This window comes from Callorhinchus milii, unplaced genomic scaffold (genome assembly GCF_018977255.1).
Source record: "Callorhinchus milii isolate IMCB2004 unplaced genomic scaffold, IMCB_Cmil_1.0 Scaffold295, whole genome shotgun sequence".
NCBI classification, from domain to species: domain Eukaryota; kingdom Metazoa; phylum Chordata; class Chondrichthyes; order Chimaeriformes; family Callorhinchidae; genus Callorhinchus; species Callorhinchus milii.
Genome location: NW_024705036.1, coordinates 1 through 18,554, shown reverse-complemented (window position 1 = coordinate 18,554; position 18,554 = coordinate 1). Strand labels below are relative to the sequence as shown.

At 47.6% G+C, this 18,554-nt stretch overlaps 1 protein-coding gene across 1 annotated transcript in view; it reads left to right on the top strand.

Annotated features, from left to right (window-relative positions):
• The window catches only part of LOC121851994 (protein LMBR1L-like), a 13,683-nt gene extending 380 nt beyond the window's left edge, over window positions 1-13,303 (top strand). The window contains exons 2-11 of the mRNA XM_042346068.1: window positions 185-300; window positions 1,681-1,742; window positions 3,200-3,230; window positions 4,329-4,468; window positions 5,385-5,488; window positions 6,750-6,876; window positions 7,482-7,550; window positions 8,806-8,870; window positions 11,737-11,809; window positions 13,200-13,303. Coding sequence (XP_042202002.1) covers window positions 185-300; window positions 1,681-1,742; window positions 3,200-3,230; window positions 4,329-4,468; window positions 5,385-5,488; window positions 6,750-6,876; window positions 7,482-7,550; window positions 8,806-8,870; window positions 11,737-11,809; window positions 13,200-13,303 — 891 coding nt within the window. The remainder of the gene's footprint in view (window positions 1-184; window positions 301-1,680; window positions 1,743-3,199; window positions 3,231-4,328; window positions 4,469-5,384; window positions 5,489-6,749; window positions 6,877-7,481; window positions 7,551-8,805; window positions 8,871-11,736; window positions 11,810-13,199) is intronic.
• The last annotated feature ends 5,251 nt before the right edge of the window (window positions 13,304-18,554 follow it).

Genomic DNA, 18,554 nt, shown 5'->3' with positions numbered 1-18,554 from the left:
TTTCATTTGTGGCCAGGTTGCTTCTGAAAAAGAGCTATATAGTTCAGTGGCCCTTACCTGGTAAAATAAAAAATAGTTTAGATTTTATTTTGTATTATATAATAACCGTTTTGTATTCGCGATCTCAACGGTGTCTCGGTCTTCGACCACTTGCATGAAGCATCTCATCTCCATTGTGTTTCAGATCTGCTTCTTGCTGTTTACGTTCCTCTACATCACCTCCTACCTGATCATCACCCGGTTCAAGAAGAGGACCGACTTCATTCTGGGTGAGTTGCTGGTCAAGGCGGACCACGGGTGGTGAAACACCCTCCCAAACCTCTACCTTTCACATCTCAGCGGCTGTATTGCGCTGTGCGCACAGTGATACCTTTATGACAATCACATTGCATTGTAAAGTCCAAGGAGCGTTAATGCGCCAAAACAGACACGTTACGAATGGGGTTACACAACTCATACATTTTATAATAGGACGTGGCAATAAGTGTTGTAGATGTGAACAGGAAGAAGAGGGGGCTGCGATGGGAGGGATATGCTTACAAAACGGAGGAGGGCAGGTATTACGAGATGGCATTGGAGTGGCACCTCGGGTCCGCAACCAAGGGGAATACCCTCATTACATTTGGCAGCAGACTGTAAGAACCAACCTCGGAGGTTGTGTCGTTAATGTACAACAGTTGTGGGAACTGGCAGAAGGAAGGAAGCAATGGCAAGGTACCGTAGTTATTGACAGCATCCGGCATCGGTCGCGATGACCTTTGCTCACTGCACTCAAGAAGCTGGATTTATCACACACGCTTAAACATCACCCCTCCTCCCCCAACCGTGTTGAACCCAGGCACAGAGCAGTGCAGGCGCAGTTATGCCTGATGGGTCATTGCGATCTCCGAGGCACCCAGCTGCCTGTGCGATCGTCACTGCTGACGCATGTCGGTTTGCTGCCTGCTCTGAGGTGTCGCAGTACGGGCCAGCGTCTGCTAATCTGACACCGTGACAATCTGAGACGCTGTGCTGGAGCACGACCATGGCACACTCCAATCCATCACTGTCCCGAAAAGGACATCCTGTGAGGTTGCAGGGCAGCCCAGGCAGGAGCTCGGAATGTCCCCTGTCGGAACGCTCTGCCAAGTTCGCTGGGATTCGGGATTCGAATCTGGGGTTTTAACCACCATTGATTAAACCAGGTTCTTAAATGGTGCAAGTTGAAGATCTCAACCTGGTCACCCACCGACTGCGGAATAAAATAAACAATTGTATAACATTTTTACTACATTACCTTTTTGAAGTCTTGTATGTGAAGTGGTTGGGTAATTCAGGAGTCTATGGCATGTCAGAGCCCTGAGCCGGTGCTGTTGCGGTACTGGGCTCATATCTGGACACCACTCAAAAATGAAAGCACCTCATAAAATAGATTTTTTTTTATTTAATTCAGAATATTCCAGGTGATAAACCACTTTTGAAATATACTCTTTGGTTTTTTCGGAAGTAGTTCTGTGATGCCTTCTGTTACAGGGACCGTTCTCTTACGTGAAGTGGTGATGTTACACCACTCGTTGCGAAGAAAGTTTCTTAATCTCATTGCACGATGATTAAGTGAATTTGGGATACACTCGGTGATACAAAAAAAGGTGGATGGTGCAAACCCTGCCCTTGATTACTTTCTCACACCACTGGTGGCAGCAGGGACTCTGCTCGAGGGAGTTCTGTAGAGCGCCCCTCTGGAGGGATATTTGATCAAAACTGTTCCACGCTGACCGGGACGTCGTCTTGGAAGAGAATTGGTGATAAACAGCCAGAAAATGTGGCCCACGCTCGCCTCGCCTATCCCCACCGTCGCGGCACGCATGCTCACAGAGCAACAGCCCCCCCCCTCACCCAGTGGAGGCCACTATGTGCGTGGTGCTTGCCAGGACCCCCGGAGGGTTTAACAGGGAAGGTGCCGCTTCAGTGGAGAGGCTTCTTGTCTTGCCTTCTTGCCCCACCGCACAACAAGAGCGATCTTGTTTCACGGGTCCCCTTGATTACTGACGGAGATTGATGTCCACGGCAGGGTGGTGGTTACGTGCAGCGGTTACTTTGATAAAAGTTGGGCCCGACTGATTTGATGGCTCTATAATACAGAAATAAACGTACAATGTTTCTGTTTTGCCTCCCAAATTAAATAACGTGGATCTTTTGAACCGATGTTTTTTTTTAATACCCTTTGCTGAAAGTAAGATGTGGCCGCAGTCAAACACAGTGCTGTGTAGATGTGTACTCGACTGAGCATCCTGGGCGGGTTCGGCGTTTCTCATTCAGCTTTGCGAAAGGCAAACAGAATGCTTGTGATTCACTCTCTGGTGTTCTATCTTGGTACTCGAGTGACGTCACTGAAGTAACGTCACTGAATTGAGTTTAAAATGCACGGGATTGGCATCACAGTGACATCACTGGAGTGTACTGCTGACCTACGTGACCGTAACAATGGTGTATTTGTATTCACTTAAGAAGCTGCAAGCCTGTGTTTTACAGCCCCGGGCACACAGCCTACGTACACAAAGTAAAATTCAACATTGTTATCATTTCAGGCCGTGTCTTTGTTTCAGCAAAGCAGACTTCAGTTGAGAGGCTCTGGTCATTAAAGCAGTGTTACTAGGCAGTAGTGTGTTATATGTGAGGGGCAGCCACTAACAGTGAGGGATGCCAACATTTTGTAAAGGTTTTATAGGAAATTCTCATAATTTTTATATTGAAATAAAAAAAATTAAATTAGAGATATGTTATTAAAAAAATGTACAGCCCTATGTCAATCCACTGCTGGATGAAGGCATTCCCATGGAGTGGGGGTTTGACTATACTTCACCATACTGTTAAGCCGTGGCTGAGACTCTAAACTCATGTTGCTAGATTCGTAGCATAGTGCACTAACCACTCCGCCACCACTCCACCCATCCGCTATTAATAAGTCAAATGAAAATGAGTGTTCCCTCTTCCACGAATTCCCTGTGAAGTTGTTGCTGAAGTGCACCACGATGCCGGGGCATGATTGCGCCTGGTCTTGCCGTTCTACACATTGCGGGCTACATTTAGAAACGGGCAGCGTTCACAACACATGCCACGAGAGCCGGCCGTGACCATCGAGGTGTCTCCTAACGCATGCGCCGCGACCATTGCATTTTATTATCCTGCGTAAACACCAGTGTGCCTTGTGTTGCAGGAGATGATGAAGATGCAATGGTGAACAGAATCGCGTGAGTAATAAACGCAGTGCTTTCCACGTCGCAGCTTAAAAAGGAACATTGATGTACGGGAATCTTGTGGCAAGGTTACGTAGCCCTTTGGATGATTTCACATTGAGGACACACGCCCGGTCATCTACGATGAAGCTTTGGTGTGGTCCCGGGTGTCATTGGGAGCTTTGAATCCTCTTGTCTGTGCACTTGAGCCTCCACCTGCTGTGAGGTTGTAGGTTCAAAGCCTGGTTTGCGATCATCTATGATTTCACTAATTTTTTTAAAAGAGAGATTGGATGCTCTCAGCACAGCCACCGTTGACATGAGTGCATCTTTATTCAGTTCCATGTTCACACCTCAGATTGTCACGGTTGACTACGTAAGGTGCAAAATAAGTTCAAAATGTGAGCTTTTTAACCACCAATAGAACTCATTCAAGCAAGGGAAACAATTGGCAAAAGGTGAACTGGAGAAACCAGTACGGCGACTTTATCGGTGCACAACAACACTACGCCTGGAGCAGGTGGTGTTAAATGTGCACGAGGATGGGAGAGGCCAGCGCAGTCGTAAGTAGTGCCACGGGATGTCTTGCACTTGTGCATGGCCTGAACCTCTGCATGGCTTGCACACCTGTGCACTGCCACAGCAGGATTCAAAATAACAATAATATAATGCCTCCAATTAAGATATGGTGTGCGGGTGGCCCTGTGGAATATTACACTTCAAGGCCATGAGATATGGCATCGACTTGGGGGGAGGCCTTCATCCAACAGTCGATTGATCATGACTTTTGGTGCTGATGGTGACACTGCATTGCATTGCATAGAATTCGAGCGTATAGAATGTTGTTGCATGATCTGACAGCATAATAGTATGCAAAAAGGTGCATTGTTAATCTTAACCATTTTCTAAAATTAACCATGTCCCCTTCTCTTCTCCCAGTATCTCACAGTGCAGGTACCTTCCTTAGTTACCGATGCGGTCGCAGCTAGACGCTGAATGCATTTTCAGTGTCGATGTTGTGCTGTCGCGGCAATTCTGTGCCGTCTTGGCAATGTTGTGCTGTCGTGATAATCCTATCGGTGGTGTCTGCCACACGTGCTGGCGCACTCGCAGGCTGTGGATGTGCACCTTCACGCTGGCCGTGTCCCTCGCGGCCGCCCTGCTGCTACCCTTCTCCATTGTCAGCAACGAGGTGCTGTTGTCGTTCCCGCACAGCTATTACATGCAGTGGCTCAACGGCTCGCTCGTGCACGGTACGCTCGCTCTCGATCGCTCCTACGGTAAACTCGCTCACTCACTCGAGCAACACAGTGCAGTCGCTCATTCATGAGTGGTTCACTTGCTCGCAATGTGGCACTCATCCGCTTGCTCACACAGTACACGTGCTCACTCGTGAGCGGTTCACTTATTCGCACGGTGCACTCTCTCGCTCGCGTTAGCTCGCACGGTTTATTCGCGCGCGCGCGTGGTTCTCTTGCGTATAGTCGCCCCCTGGCCGGCCGCGTGCACCACGCTCGCCCACGCCCCTGCCTGCCGTGATGGCCACGACATGAACGCCGCACCGCGGGCGACTCGCGGTTAAACCCAGTGGAGGAGTTTTTTCAGCGTCCCGCGTCGGAATGTTTGGTAGTTTTTGTGCGTGGGAGGCAATGGAATAACCAGCGGGGAAAAAACTTGGAGACAACAAAGTTCAAATAGACAGCACCCACATGCTTTACTGCCATCTCCTGGCCAACTAATAGCGCAACAGCTGGAGAGGCCCAGTAAAGTTATGATCTTTGCATGATCCACCAATCCAACTTTGAAAGCACTATCACGGGTAAGTGCCACCATACCCAGGGGTTGCGTGCACTCGCCTCCCGTGCTGCACAAGCTCCATGTGACAGAGAAGTCACATTCAAATCATCGTACGATAGCGATGTCTTATGTATTTATTGATTACAATCGAAGCATTGCGTTTGAGCAAAATGCAAACTGCAGCTAAAACTATCAACGATGCCAATGGACCCGTCACCCCGAATAATAAAATCAAGTCGCACTCCTTTGAAGTTCTTTAAATTTCGACGTAACATATTCCCTCAATTATTCAATGCACTATTTTCCCACATAAACTGAAAGTTGGGGGTGCATCGTCTTATTCGGAGGCTCTCTCTGCTGTCGTCTGCCCAGGGCTGTGGAACCTGGTCTTCCTGTGCTCCAACCTCTCCCTGGTGCTGCTCATGCCATTCGCCTACTTCTTCATTGAGTCCGAGGGCTTCACTGGCTCCCGCAAGGTCAGTCCACTCGTCACAAAACACAAAGATCACTTCCCCCCCACCGCAAACACCATCAGTGACAATGATCTAAACCGGTTCTGGGCCTCCTCTAGGTCGACTCGGCCTCAAATGAGTACCAGGTGCAGTCTGTAAATATTTCCACTTGGGAGACAAAGGCGGCCGGGCGTGGTACTGCCAACTCACCTCCTCGTGTGCCGTGCCGGCCTTTATGGGTGCTCGCTAACAGCACTTACCCCAACAGTATTTAAGGATAATCAACGATTTTTGGGTTTAGATCGCGTTTATTTATAAATGTGTCGTAACCCTCCACCACCCGACACGGCCAATCAGTAAAAATGTGTCACGTTGACAAAGACAAATAGTTCACTGCTTTAGCCCACCGGTGTGTTGAAGCAACAACATTTACAATTTGAGTACGACGTTTCGCTGGTAATTGCAATCAGCATCATCGGGCAATTCGCCAGAATGGTGAGGCTCTGCTGTGTCTCCAGTTCTTATATAGAGCAGCAGCAGGGTGACGTCATCATTAACTCATTAACTCATCAGGTGCAAAGATTCAAGGGGGAGTGATTGTAATTATATACTAGATTAGTAATCAGGCTATTGTTACGATGCGATTTGTAGATTAGTAATCATTTGGAATGTGTTTTATTGTGATTATGCTACATTAGTAATCGGTTAGTGGTTGTTTCCCTTATAAGTAATTGTAATGTATCTTATTTAATAATACGCTTCCAGGCCGCACTAAGCCTATAGCTGTCTGAGCGATTAAAGTTATTTCTGTTTCTCTCAATTTCAATCGATTCTCTAATTAGTCTTTGCCAGTAGTAACTAGTTTTACACAACACTTCCACGTTGTCAAAATAAATTGAGTGTCCCTGTTGGCATGCATGTTCTGCTACTGCCGACAGTTGTGTTTGTGATAGTTTAATATTTCTCTGGTGTTCTTTTAGTCTTACACTAACGTTACGCCCTGTCTGTCCAATATAGCATCTGCCACATACACAATTAATGTTGTTGCTTCAACACACCGGTGGGCTAAAGCAGTGAACTATTTGTCTTTGTCAACGTGACATATTTTTACTGATTGGCCGTGTCGGGTGGTGGAGGGTTACGACACATTTATAAATAAACGCGATCTAAACCCAAAAATCGTTGATTATGAATAACATTGGTCGCGAAAGCCTACGTGTTAAACTGAGTATTTTAAGGCTACACAGAGGATCTATGTCTTTGTCTGTGTGCCATGTTGCTGCAGGGAGTGATGGGCCGTGTGTACGAGGCAGCCGTGGTGCTGTGCCTCCTCGTGCTGCTCGTGTTCGGCATGGTGTGGGTGGCATCATCCATCATCGACAAGGATCCAGCCAGCACCAAGTCCCTACGCGGTGAGGCACTAGTTGACCTCGCACACAATTGTTGACCTCACACCCAATTCTTGTGGCTCAGACGTCAGAGCGCTGAGCTGCCACTGCTGAGGTCCTGGGTTTCGAATCCAGACGGCTGCCTGATTCAACCAACTCTGTTCTCAAGTGTAGCAAATTGATGGTCTCAACCCGGTGACCAATTATTGCACGAAAGAAGAATCGTTTTGTTAAATTTGCTACTGCACTTAATTCGAGCTGTGAGAATTCCAATGTCGGTTTCACTGTCATGTGATGAACCTCACTCGCAAATGTAGTGAGTGGGAAGTATGGACCAGAGGTCAATTGATCCAGGAAGTAAGAACAAAGGTTATTGATGCAGTTTCAAGAAAAACCTCAAATCTAATTGATGAATTTGGTTGTGAAATTTGCTCTTCAACTTACCAGCAAACAGACACAATCATAATTGTTTGCTTCACAATTTAATTTGTTTGTCTGTGTTGGGTGGTGGGGGCTCTTCTGACACAAGATTTCCCAGATCATGATATGACCTAACCCAAAAATCAATTGTGAATCGTAAAATTGTCTGCGAGAACCTACATGTTAAGAAGTGTTGTGTTTGCCCCTAGGCCTGTGGGACTTCTACCTGCCTTATCTCTACTCCTGCATCTCCCTCTTTGGGGTGCTCCTGCTGCTGGGTAAGTCACCCCCACCGCCGGCTTCTCCGCACTGCAGGTGCTCGCACCGCTTTGGTCCAAAAGTGTGACGTGCGAACAATTTGGCCACCCAGTTCCATTACCACCCCTGCATTCTTGCACCACTCATTACACACAAAGTGCTTGCCACAAATGAACCATGAACCACAGTAGCTTGCCGATCCCTTCAAAGAGCATCCTCGCAGTGGCTTTTGGCTAACCATTGAATAAAGACGGTCATTGAAACGTGTGCTTTTAGATGCGCTTCTGCAGCCATCTGGAACGCTCTTCCTTTTGATATTAGAAAGTATACTGGACTGATGTACTTTTAAATCTAGATCTATCAGCGCTTACGAGCTGCTTGTGCTGCTGCTGTGTATGTGTGTGCGTGGGTCAACTCAGCCGGCGAAGATGTTTCATTAGGGGTCCCGCTTGCGAAACGTGGACCCCCCTAATGGAACATTTTCGCCGGTTAGAAACATTTAGGCTGGCCTGCCTATGATCCATCCTGGGTTTAACCAGGCTGGATTGTGAGAGGAGCTCACAAATCCTTGAAAGATCTGTGCAAAGTCCCATTGGTGAGCTCCTCCGGCAGGCAAGGCTGCATTGGCTGGGTCATGTAGCCCGCATGGCCAGCCACCACATGCCTAAACAGTTTTTGTTCGGCCAGATAGAGGGGGCTAAATGGACGTGGAGCTGAGTGGACTTGCCGATGACTGGTACCAGCGGTGTCAAGATCGGCCTCAGTGGCGAAGGCTCGTGAAGGACGCTACTGGGCAGTTGGAGGCAGTCGCCCTCCAACAACAACGGAGGGCGGAGGAGCAACGCTCACAACAACGAGCGGAGCGCCGGGTGGCTAAAGCACAGCAATTTGGCACAGTAGGGGGCACAGATGGTGCATCAGCCAGTCATCTCAGTCATCTCAGTCAGTCGACCCATGGCACCTGGGTCTGCCCCGTGACCTGCCAGCGGGCGTTCGACACTTCACGTGGCCTCAAGGTGCATATAGCCTGGCACAAGCGTCGTGGTGACGTCACTGCCACTTAGTGGCGAATGTCGGTTGTTGTTGTTGTCGACTCGGCCTCAAATGAGTACCTGGTGTGGTGCGTAAACATCGCCCCTTGGGAGACAAAGGCGGCCGGGCATGGTGCTGGCCACTAACCCCGGTCTTCATAGGTGCTCGCTTAACAGCACTTGCCCCAACAGTCTTTTAAGGCTATGCGTGGGATCTTTCTGATCTTTCTTGTTTGACGCGCAGTCTGCACGCCGCTGGGCCTGTCGCGGATGTTCGGGGTGACGGGTCAACTGCTGGTGAAGCCGCGGGTGAGATGCCGTCACTTGCGCACGCTTCCACCATCGCCACGTTCATTCTGTGCGCCTTCCGGCTCGTGTGTGCGCGTGCCGAGAGCACGAGCGGCAACATGCACCGCGCCAGGGTGGATACAGCGACACACTGCTGACACGGAGGTGTACGTGATGACACAGGCTTGCGCATTAAAGTCGTGTCGTCGTGTCTCCCTGCTTTGACGAGCAATGTGTCAGCACTCGTCTCCATTGACAGTCCTCTGAGGCAGCAGTGGCAATTCCGGTCTATTGGACGACCACCGTTGACTACCCCAATCGCGGACGTAGGTTATGCGAACAGTGATCCGGCCGGGTGGCGCCGATATTTGAACCATTGGCTCACGATCGAAAGGTCGCGAGTTAAAATGCCGGTGTGGGTCGTTTTGGGTCATCTTCGATTTCGTTAAGTGCTTCGCTCAACCGACATGAATCCCACTGCTCACAAATTGAGGTGAACGATGGGAAATTGGGAAGTAAGTCTGCCGTGTGCTGGTAAAATGGGATACGTGTTGTGCCGTTACTCACAAACACTTGGTCAGGGGTCATAGTGACGGGCCCCCCAGGTCAGAGATTTTTGCCGGGTGGATTCTCGCTGTTGTTTGCTTGGCCACCCCTGCCTTGTCCTATGCTGCCTCTAGATGGCGACTGTAGCTTGGGACAATTCTGTCCTCTCTGGCTGAGAAGACAAAAGGTTTATCTTGAGTCAAAGTTCTTCTCAAATCAAAGTGTCTCCCCGCGCAAACGTGCCATTGGGCTGCAATTCATCTCATTTGGTAACCCACACCCAGCGGTGGAAATTCCATATTACCATGGCAGAGACCGTGCTCTCAATTGGACGACTACTTGTTGACTTCCCCGCAAAGCTGTGGCACTTTTTTTGGGGGGGGGGGGGTTAGCCGATTCGGCCTCCCAACAGGGATTTTAACCCTTGACCTTCTCTCAGTCCAAGCCCGGCACTCCAAACCACAGTGCGACCCGGTGAAATAAAAGTGGTGGAGGGGGAGGGGGGCGGGAAAATAAATTGAGGCTATAAAAGTAGCATTAGGCTTTGCCTTGCCAATTATGTGACCGTAAACGTGTGGGAAAATCTGGGTAATGTTGATCTCGCCGGGTTTTTAGTGTGCGACTTGAGCCTGTGGGCCTCTGCAGCACTGTTTACTCGCTTAGGCCAAACAACTACCCGGCGAGTGGATGGGCGCTGGAGGGACAAGATGGCATTAAACAGAGGGTGTACTTTTGCTTTTATGGACGAGGAGCCAACTGAACTGGTTGGAGCTGGAGCGCGGTCGCTCGCTCGGAAATGTCCCGACAGCCAGTGCACACTTGGTGAGGATGAGAAGGCTTGGAGGCAAGGGTTGGTGGCTCGCACGAAGGTGAAACCATCGTGGTGTGTGTGTGTGTCTATGCACAACAGACGTCGAGTTGTGAAATCGTGGTTTTTTACGCACTGTGCTGCAATTGCAGTGGCGATTTGGGTTCAATTTGTGGGCGTGCACAGGGCTAAGCGGCATTAATAACAATGATTTCATTTTACATAGCATCATTCAAGCTAATTGCATCCCACAACGCGCTACATTAATTATATATAAGGCCAAATCCTATTTATAGCGAATACCAAGCGAATTAAAAACCTTATAAATAAAAATAATTAAATGAACTAAACGCAAAAACAACTAAAAGTTATAACGAAACAGAGAAATTAATCCATTAAGTCACATCCCATACCATAATCCGACTTCTCACACATCTTGAACGTGTCCCTTTGGCTGTGAATATTTTCACTTTTTCGAGTGTCCGCTGGTGATTAAGCTGATCCAATCAACCCATTCTGTCACTCCACTGCTGGATGAGGGCTTCCCCGCGCCCTGTGGGCTGCTGCGAGGGATATTTGTCCATACTTCACCATGCTGGTCAGTGTGGGTTGACGACGGTGGGCGGGATTGCAGAACGACATTGTGTTTTATTGCACTGCCGCCCACTGCCCACGACATTAATTGCCCCCTGTCTTTTTGCTCTTTGTGGTCACCCTTCCAAGTTTGATAAAAACAATTGGCCTGGTGTCACGGTTGGGACAAAGAGGTTCCTCTTAGTATGCCTTGTTTCCGGTGACCTCGCGTGGGCCCACATCACACGTAGGAAACAAACAACCACAGCTGTTTCCTTCTGGGTGTTTATTGTTGTTTCGGAGTGTTGACTAAAATCCATTCAAACGGTGAATTTATTATTGAAGATGCACACGGCCGCATGCCTCATAGTCTGTGTTCAGAAAGTAGTCGTTTTACGAACAGACCGGCTTACCTCGCATTAATTTTGTGGAAGAAACAACCCACGAATTAAATATTACCGTTTTATTTTCCTGATTCTATTCCAGTTGTGACGTCTGCATGAAGCCTTGAAAATCGAGATATTTATTTTCAGAAGCATTGCACTCAACGGTGCATCACATCGTGGCAGAAAACAATTGCGTTCGTAGGCCAGATAGCACATCTTCTCACAGGCCCCAGAAAGAGAATTTGCCTCATAGCAACCAAAACAAAAATTCCACTCCTCAGAGCTGAAATAGATTTGCTTGTACGTTCACTGCCGACTGGGCGGAGATGATCAACATCGCTACACTTGAAAACCCAGTTTAACCATGGGCAGTTGAGAACCCAATTCAAACCCAGGATCTCAACGATGCTGGCTCAAGTGCCTCTGATCCTGCACATTAATCCCCTGAGCCACCCAGGACACCCCCATGTATAGGCAGTGGTGTTAATAGGAGCATTGGTGGGAGTTTGTTCTCAATCTAGCTATTGTGCTGTGTTTTGCTGGGTGCGCTGACCACCACTCTGGGCGTCTGCAGCTGCTGGAGAACCTGGACGAGCAGATCGAGTGCAGCAGACTGGAGGAGGCGGTGCTCAAGCGACGGCTCAAAGGTCAGCCCCACCCCCCCTCCTACTCCTGCCCCCTCATGGCTCCACCACTAACGCATCACTCCCACCGCTACCTTACATTCGTGCCCCATGCTGGTTCCTCTTGCCGGCTTGCACCCATTGCCCACATGACCTCACGACTGCCGACGAACACAAAAACACAAACTGCTCTCTCTTAACCCTTTCCGTTACGAGATGTCTGCAAGTCACAGGGTGGGTGTCCCGTTCACCGCTGAATCTCGGAACGCGCAAGCGGTTGGAATTAATTTTAATTTAGAGAGCATAGCGCCGTTTTCTTAAAGACATTGTACTCACAGCAGAGACCTGTCGTGACACGACCGCATTTAAGGTAGCTGCCGCCAAACTGTGCCACGGCCTCCCTTGTGGGAGCCATGGTACGTCTTCTGACCTGAAGACATACTGATAAAGTTATTTCATTTGAGTTTTTCTTCCGTCATTGGAATGAAATCGGAAGAAAAACTTGTGCCGTTAAATCGACATTCACAATCGCCCAGTGGCATCAACGGGGCATGGCTACCGTGCATTTTAATACCTCGCTGGTTTAACAAAGCTTCAAACTTCAGTTTGTACAGCCCAGGATACAAGACCTCATTACGTATCCACGAAAGTGGCATCTTTTCTTGGGTGGCATTCTCTAGAAGAGGTGCTCTGCAGTGGAGCATCCACCACTGTTCCGCTGGAGTGCCGCGCACATGCACCTGCAGCAGTGCGTGCGGCCGTGTGAGCTGACCATTGAAACGGCAGCGGTGGTGCTTGCCTCGCTCAACTCCTGTGTTCGTTATCTTTATAGTTTTCTGAACACACGCCACCCTGCTCGTTGCCTCTATTTCAGTCTGCCTTCAATATGTATGTGTGTTGAACTTGGTTTGCATCGTACGTGTCCAACCGCGCTAATCGGAGGTATAGCAGTAATTGTCATAGCTGTCATACGTAGATTAGTACTATGCTACATGTCCATCCAACACATATCGTGTTGTTTTTAACAATAATCAGTGGGGAAGTTCTTCTTTTGCCATAATTCATGCTAAACCAAAAATAAAAATGCCACTTAATATACAAAAACAAGTACAAGAGGTCAGTATTTCAGCTCGCATGAATGCTGGGCCGGCGTTCGTCTCCGTTGGCACGCGGTTGCCCTGCGCAGGTGGCCGCCCTTGACTCATCATTACGATTCCTCCCTTGGAGTCACAGCTGCAACATTAATTAAATGCTATCATTTTTAAAATGTGTTTTAATTGGTTGTTATTAATATATCTTTGCAAGCTTTCTTAAAACAGTCATGTTAGAACAACTAGAAATTCTTTACTTAAATGTGAAGACCCCCGCATCCCAGTTGGGGTTCCCTTTGCGAAAACATTGCCATCGTCTGTAGCTGCATATGGTTCACTGATGAGCCCTTACGAGGCTGGAGCTTGGCACTATCTGCTGCGCTATGATAGGCCCACAATGCCTCCCGTGAGAGTCTGCCGGCAATAGATTAGGCGGTATTTGTCAGCAACGGAAGATTATTACCATTTTAGTTTTGGCTTTATCGTGAGTAAACGTTACAATGGGTTCAACCTCAATATTTCAGAAGGACATTGATGCAGAGTTACCGACTAATTCGTTTTCAGCATGACAAGTTTTATTTGTGTGTCCATGTGTGCTGTGGCGATGAATTTCGTGTAGTTATTGCAGCAACTTTCTAATTACAATTTGCATGACCGCACAGTATTATTGTGTGGCCTTCCATGCAGCCTTTCTCCTCAGTATCATGTTGACTTAGAGGAAGCAGGTGAGCTGATAACCGTGTATTTCGTGAAGGATTCCGCATGTTTCCCACGTATTGTGGTCACATGGCAACTTGTGCATAGAACACGGGTCTGGTTTCAATTAATAATTTACGTGTTTATGCTTGTGTACCCAGGAAAGCCTCACTGAGTCTCTTAACTCTTCTTCTTTTTGGATTGTCCTTTCGAGTTTAACAGTTAGGGGGCAATGTTGCTATTTGCAATCCAATTGAGTAATTTTCAGGTAATATTTCAGCATTGCAATGTTTGGCCAAAAGCATTTACATTGTATGGTTTCTTTTAGCTATGGGAGGATACCATATAACCCCGAGGAAACACATGTAGAACAGGGGAGAACATACAACCTCCACATCGAAAGCCACCCGAGTCTGGAATAGAACCCAGACCCTTCTCGCTGCGAGGCGCACGTGTTACCACTACACCACCATGTTTGAAACACAAAAGACGTCCTGCGCTCAGGCGTAATCCCTGCACAGCATTAGCGCAAATTAATATTGGGCCAATGCTATCACACGTAGCGATTTAATGATCAGAGGTATGTTGTGAGTTGGGAAGCATTGCCTACCTGAGTTTGATTCCCGGCCATTGCTAATGTAAGTTTGCAAGCGACATCTGAACCAGTTATGGACCACCCCGCCCCCCACCCACTTCACCAATCGGTATTGACCATGAGCGGACCAGGCGTGGGGAGGCCTTCATCCAGCAGTGGATTGGCAAAGGGTTTCAAGTTGTTAATTATTGTTTTGTGAATATGTTACAACACAACCTTGTGGCGTGCACGTGTGTGCGATAAGGCTGTATTGCTGCAAACTGTTTGTGTTTTAATGTGTAGGAGTCTTGTATAGATTGTATACTGTGCTGCTTTTTTCATGTACATGTGTCAGTAGAGAGTTGTGTGTGTGTGTATATATGTGTGTGTGTCTCGGTGTGATTCTGCGTATGTGTATGTATCATTGGATAGATGTGTGTGTGTGTAACGGTGTGTATCTCCGTTGTGTAGTGGTTAGCACGTTGCACTACCAACCCAGCGACCCGATCGGATTCCCATTCATGGCCAACACCAGTGGCGATTACACTGTGTAACAATTTATTTATTTATTTTGTTCCTGGGTAGTAAGTGTTATTTCCTAATTGCTTATGCCTCAAAAGTACATAAAATGGCTATTATTCCCACAAACTTTGCTTTTGTGACCAGGACAGTGATATTTTGAAATTTACCTATTTTCCAGAACATTCCAGACAGATTCAGTGCTGAGTAAACTTGGAGTAACTTCTAGAAATTCTAGAACTTTCCAGTAATATAAATAGTATAAATACAGGGGCCTTAAGCCCACCAGTTCAGTTTAGTTCCAGCTGCCTAAGTGGATACATATCTGCATTTTTCTGAGATGGCATCAAGAGGCTGCAAGCATCCGGCAGACGCATTTTGCTATGTCTGCGGCCAATTTATCAAGACAAGAGCGAAAAAGTACTCTGTGGAAGCATCTGCTAAGATGTGTGAGGCCTACAAGGCATATTTCGGCATGCCTGTCGGGATCAAGACAAACTATCATTTCACCTGCGAGCAATGCAAAAAAACTCTGGAAGGTAAGATGGACAATTGTTGCTCGGAATTTTATGTTATAAAATTTGTTACATTTTTTAATTGTAAAAGTTTTAATTTTAAATGTTTTACAATTTTCAATGTTATTGAAAAATTTATCATACATGAAAAATGTTGCGAGAATCTCTTACACATTAGTCATGGGTGAAATAAATGTTTTTTGTAGGATGGTACAGAGGGGAAAAGAGAGCCATGAAGTTCGCTATCCCAAGAATTTGGCGGGAACCCACTGACCACTCAAGCAACTGCTACTTCTGCATGGTGGACCCTTCCAAACGTCGGACTGGCAAGAATGCACCTGCTATCACGTATCCGGACCTTCCATCCATCGCCCCGGTGCCACACTGCCATGAGCTCCCCGTACCCACTCCTCCGGAGAGAGAGCAGCCGTCTTTAGAAGAGAGCAGCAAGTCAGAGAGCGAGGAAGACGTAGATCCAGATGACAATTTCAGAGGTGGAGCTGAGGAGAGAAACCCATACTACCCCAACCAAAAAGACCTCAACGACTTGATCAGAGATCTTGGTCTCACCAAGTCCAATGCCGAGCTTTTGACGTCTAGGCTCAAGCAGTGGAACTTGTTGGATGAAAGTGTGCAAGTCGCAGATCAGAGGAAGCGTCACCAACCTTTTTGCAGCTTCTTCACCCGTCAAGATGGGCTCTGCTTCTGCCACAATGTGACCAGTCTGTTCGAGGCAATCGGAATCGCCTGTAACCAGAATGAGTGGCGCCTCTTCATTGACAGCTCATCCAGGAGCCTCAAAGCCGTGCTGCTCCATAATGGTAACAAGTACCCGTCTCTTCCCCTGGCTCACTCGGTGCACCTCAAAGAGGATTACAACAGCATCAAGACCTTGCTGGACGCCTTGAAGTATGATGAGTACGGCTGGGAGGTCATCGGAGACTTCAAAATGGTGGCATTCCTGATGGGTCTCCAAGGCGGTTTTTTTCCCTGCTATCTTTGCCTTTGGGACAGCAGGGACACCAAGGCGCACTACCACAGGCGGGACTGGCCACAGCGGACCGAGTTCTCTGTGGGGAGGAACAACGTCAAGTGGGAGCCACTGGTGGACCCCCGGAAGGTGCTGATGCCACCACTGCACATCAAATTGGGCCTTATGAAACAATTTGTCAGAGCTGTAGATAAGGAGTCGGCAGCCTTCAAGTACCTTCAAGACTTCTTCCCTAAGCTGTCTGAGGCAAAGGTCAAAGCCGGTGTCTTCGTCGGACCACAGATAAAGAAGATCCTGGAGTGCAATGAATTCCCCAAGAAGCTCACTAGTAAGGAGAAAGCGGCTTGGAACAGCTTTGTCGCAGTGGTTCGTGGCTTCCTGGGCAATCACAAGGTCGAAAACTATGTGGAGCTGGTTGAGACTCTGGTGAAGAACTACGGCACAATGGGCTGTAGGATGTCCCTCAAAGTCCATATCCTTGATGCTCATCTTGATAAATTCAAGGAGAACATGGGAGCGTACTCGGAGGAGCAAGGCGAGCGCTTCCACCAGGATATACTGGACTTTGAACGCCGCTACCAAGGACAGTATAACGAGAACATGATGGGAGACTACATTTGGGGGCTGATTCGTGAAAGTGATTTACAGTATAATCGTAAATCTCGAAAAACTACTCACTTCTAAATCTTTTGTAGTATTTTGTATTACTTTAGTATAAATGCATGTTATTTTGATTCATATGTTGTTTTTTCTGACTTTATGTCAATGAAAAGACACAAATTCGCCAGTTTTCTCATTGAAAATAGGTAAATTTCAAAATATCACTGTCTGGTCACAAAAGCAAAGTTTGTAGGGAATAATAGGCATTTTCTATACTTTTTATGCATAAGCAATTACGAAATAACACTTACTACCAAGAACAAAAATTGTTACATCGTCTTATCTGAACCGGTCTCAAATTAGTACCTGTGCAGTGTGTAAACATCAGTACTGGGGAGACAAAGGCGGCCAAGCGTGGTGCTGGCCAACCACCCTCTCCTGTGCCGTGCCAGCCTTAATAGGTGCTCGCTAACAACACATGCACCAACAGTCTTTTAAAAGCTATATGGGGATCTTTGTCTTTGTTTTGTATATTCGTGCGCGTGTGTGTGTCTCGGGTATGTATCTACATGTATATGTATCGGTAGACAGTTGTGTGTATGTCAGTGCGTATCTGCGTGTGCGTGTATATATATGTGTGTGTGTGTCTCCGCGCACGTGTCTGCGTGGCGAGCAGGTCGCTCGGGCTGCTGGCAGCACTTGAGCGTGGAGGCTCTGAGGGAGAGAATCTTCTGGGTGAGCAAGGAGCGCAACAGCATGGGTGAGGCATTGCACGGTGCACGCAGCACTACAGGCAGCCTCGCTGTCTGTGGACTCTCACACCTCTAGATCTGGCCTGGGCCTACTCTAGTCCGACTCGGACTAGGTTTTTTATTCTATTGACCAGGTAAGGTCCATGAACTATATAGCTCTTGTTCAGAAGCGACCTGGACACAACTGGTAGCTCAATGAAGTGGCTCATCATGTGGAAAATTGTATAGCAGCCAAATACTTTCAAACGCATGTTTCTAAATGTGGAGGGAAAAACCGGAGGACCCGGAAGAAAAGCCAGGCTTTCCCCACACCTTCGATAAGCACGGTTGGCTATGTACTGTGCGAAAGAAGTTCAACATATATACATGTGACTACGGGGAGAACATATAAACTCCACATATACAAGCATCAGGGTCAGGATCAAACCCACGACCTTCTGCATACCAGTTTAAATCTCGCTTGGTTTCCATAAGAGCTTGTGGGTTCCATCCTGACCCCGACGTCTGTATATTTAAAGTTTGCATCTTCTCACCGTGGTCACGTAGATTTTTCTCCGGGTCCTCCAGTTTTTCCCTCTACATTTAGAAACATGCGTTTCGAGTATTTGGCTTCGATAAAAAAAATCCACGTAAGCCACTTCATTGAGCTATAAGTTGCAGCCATCCGCTCTACACACACACAGGTACACACAGCCTCCGTTAAGCCTTACAGACTTTGGGGATGAGCAGTCATCAAGAATGCCATAACACATGAGATGGTCTTGCGATCATCGACACCATGCATGCCAGCCTTCCTTCAACTTCCCCGTGTTGGTGTTAACTGCATCAATTAAACTAAAACAGTCTGCCTCAGCAGCAGACTGTGCTTTCCCACCTGATGATGGACGCTTGTGTTGCGCCCGAAATGTCGTCATTAATTTTATTTTATTTATACCTACGTGACTTTACGAAAAGAACAAAGAGAATGTATAAAACTAAACTGATTTTATTTGACCAGGTAAGGCCCACTGAGCTTATTTTCAGAAGCAATC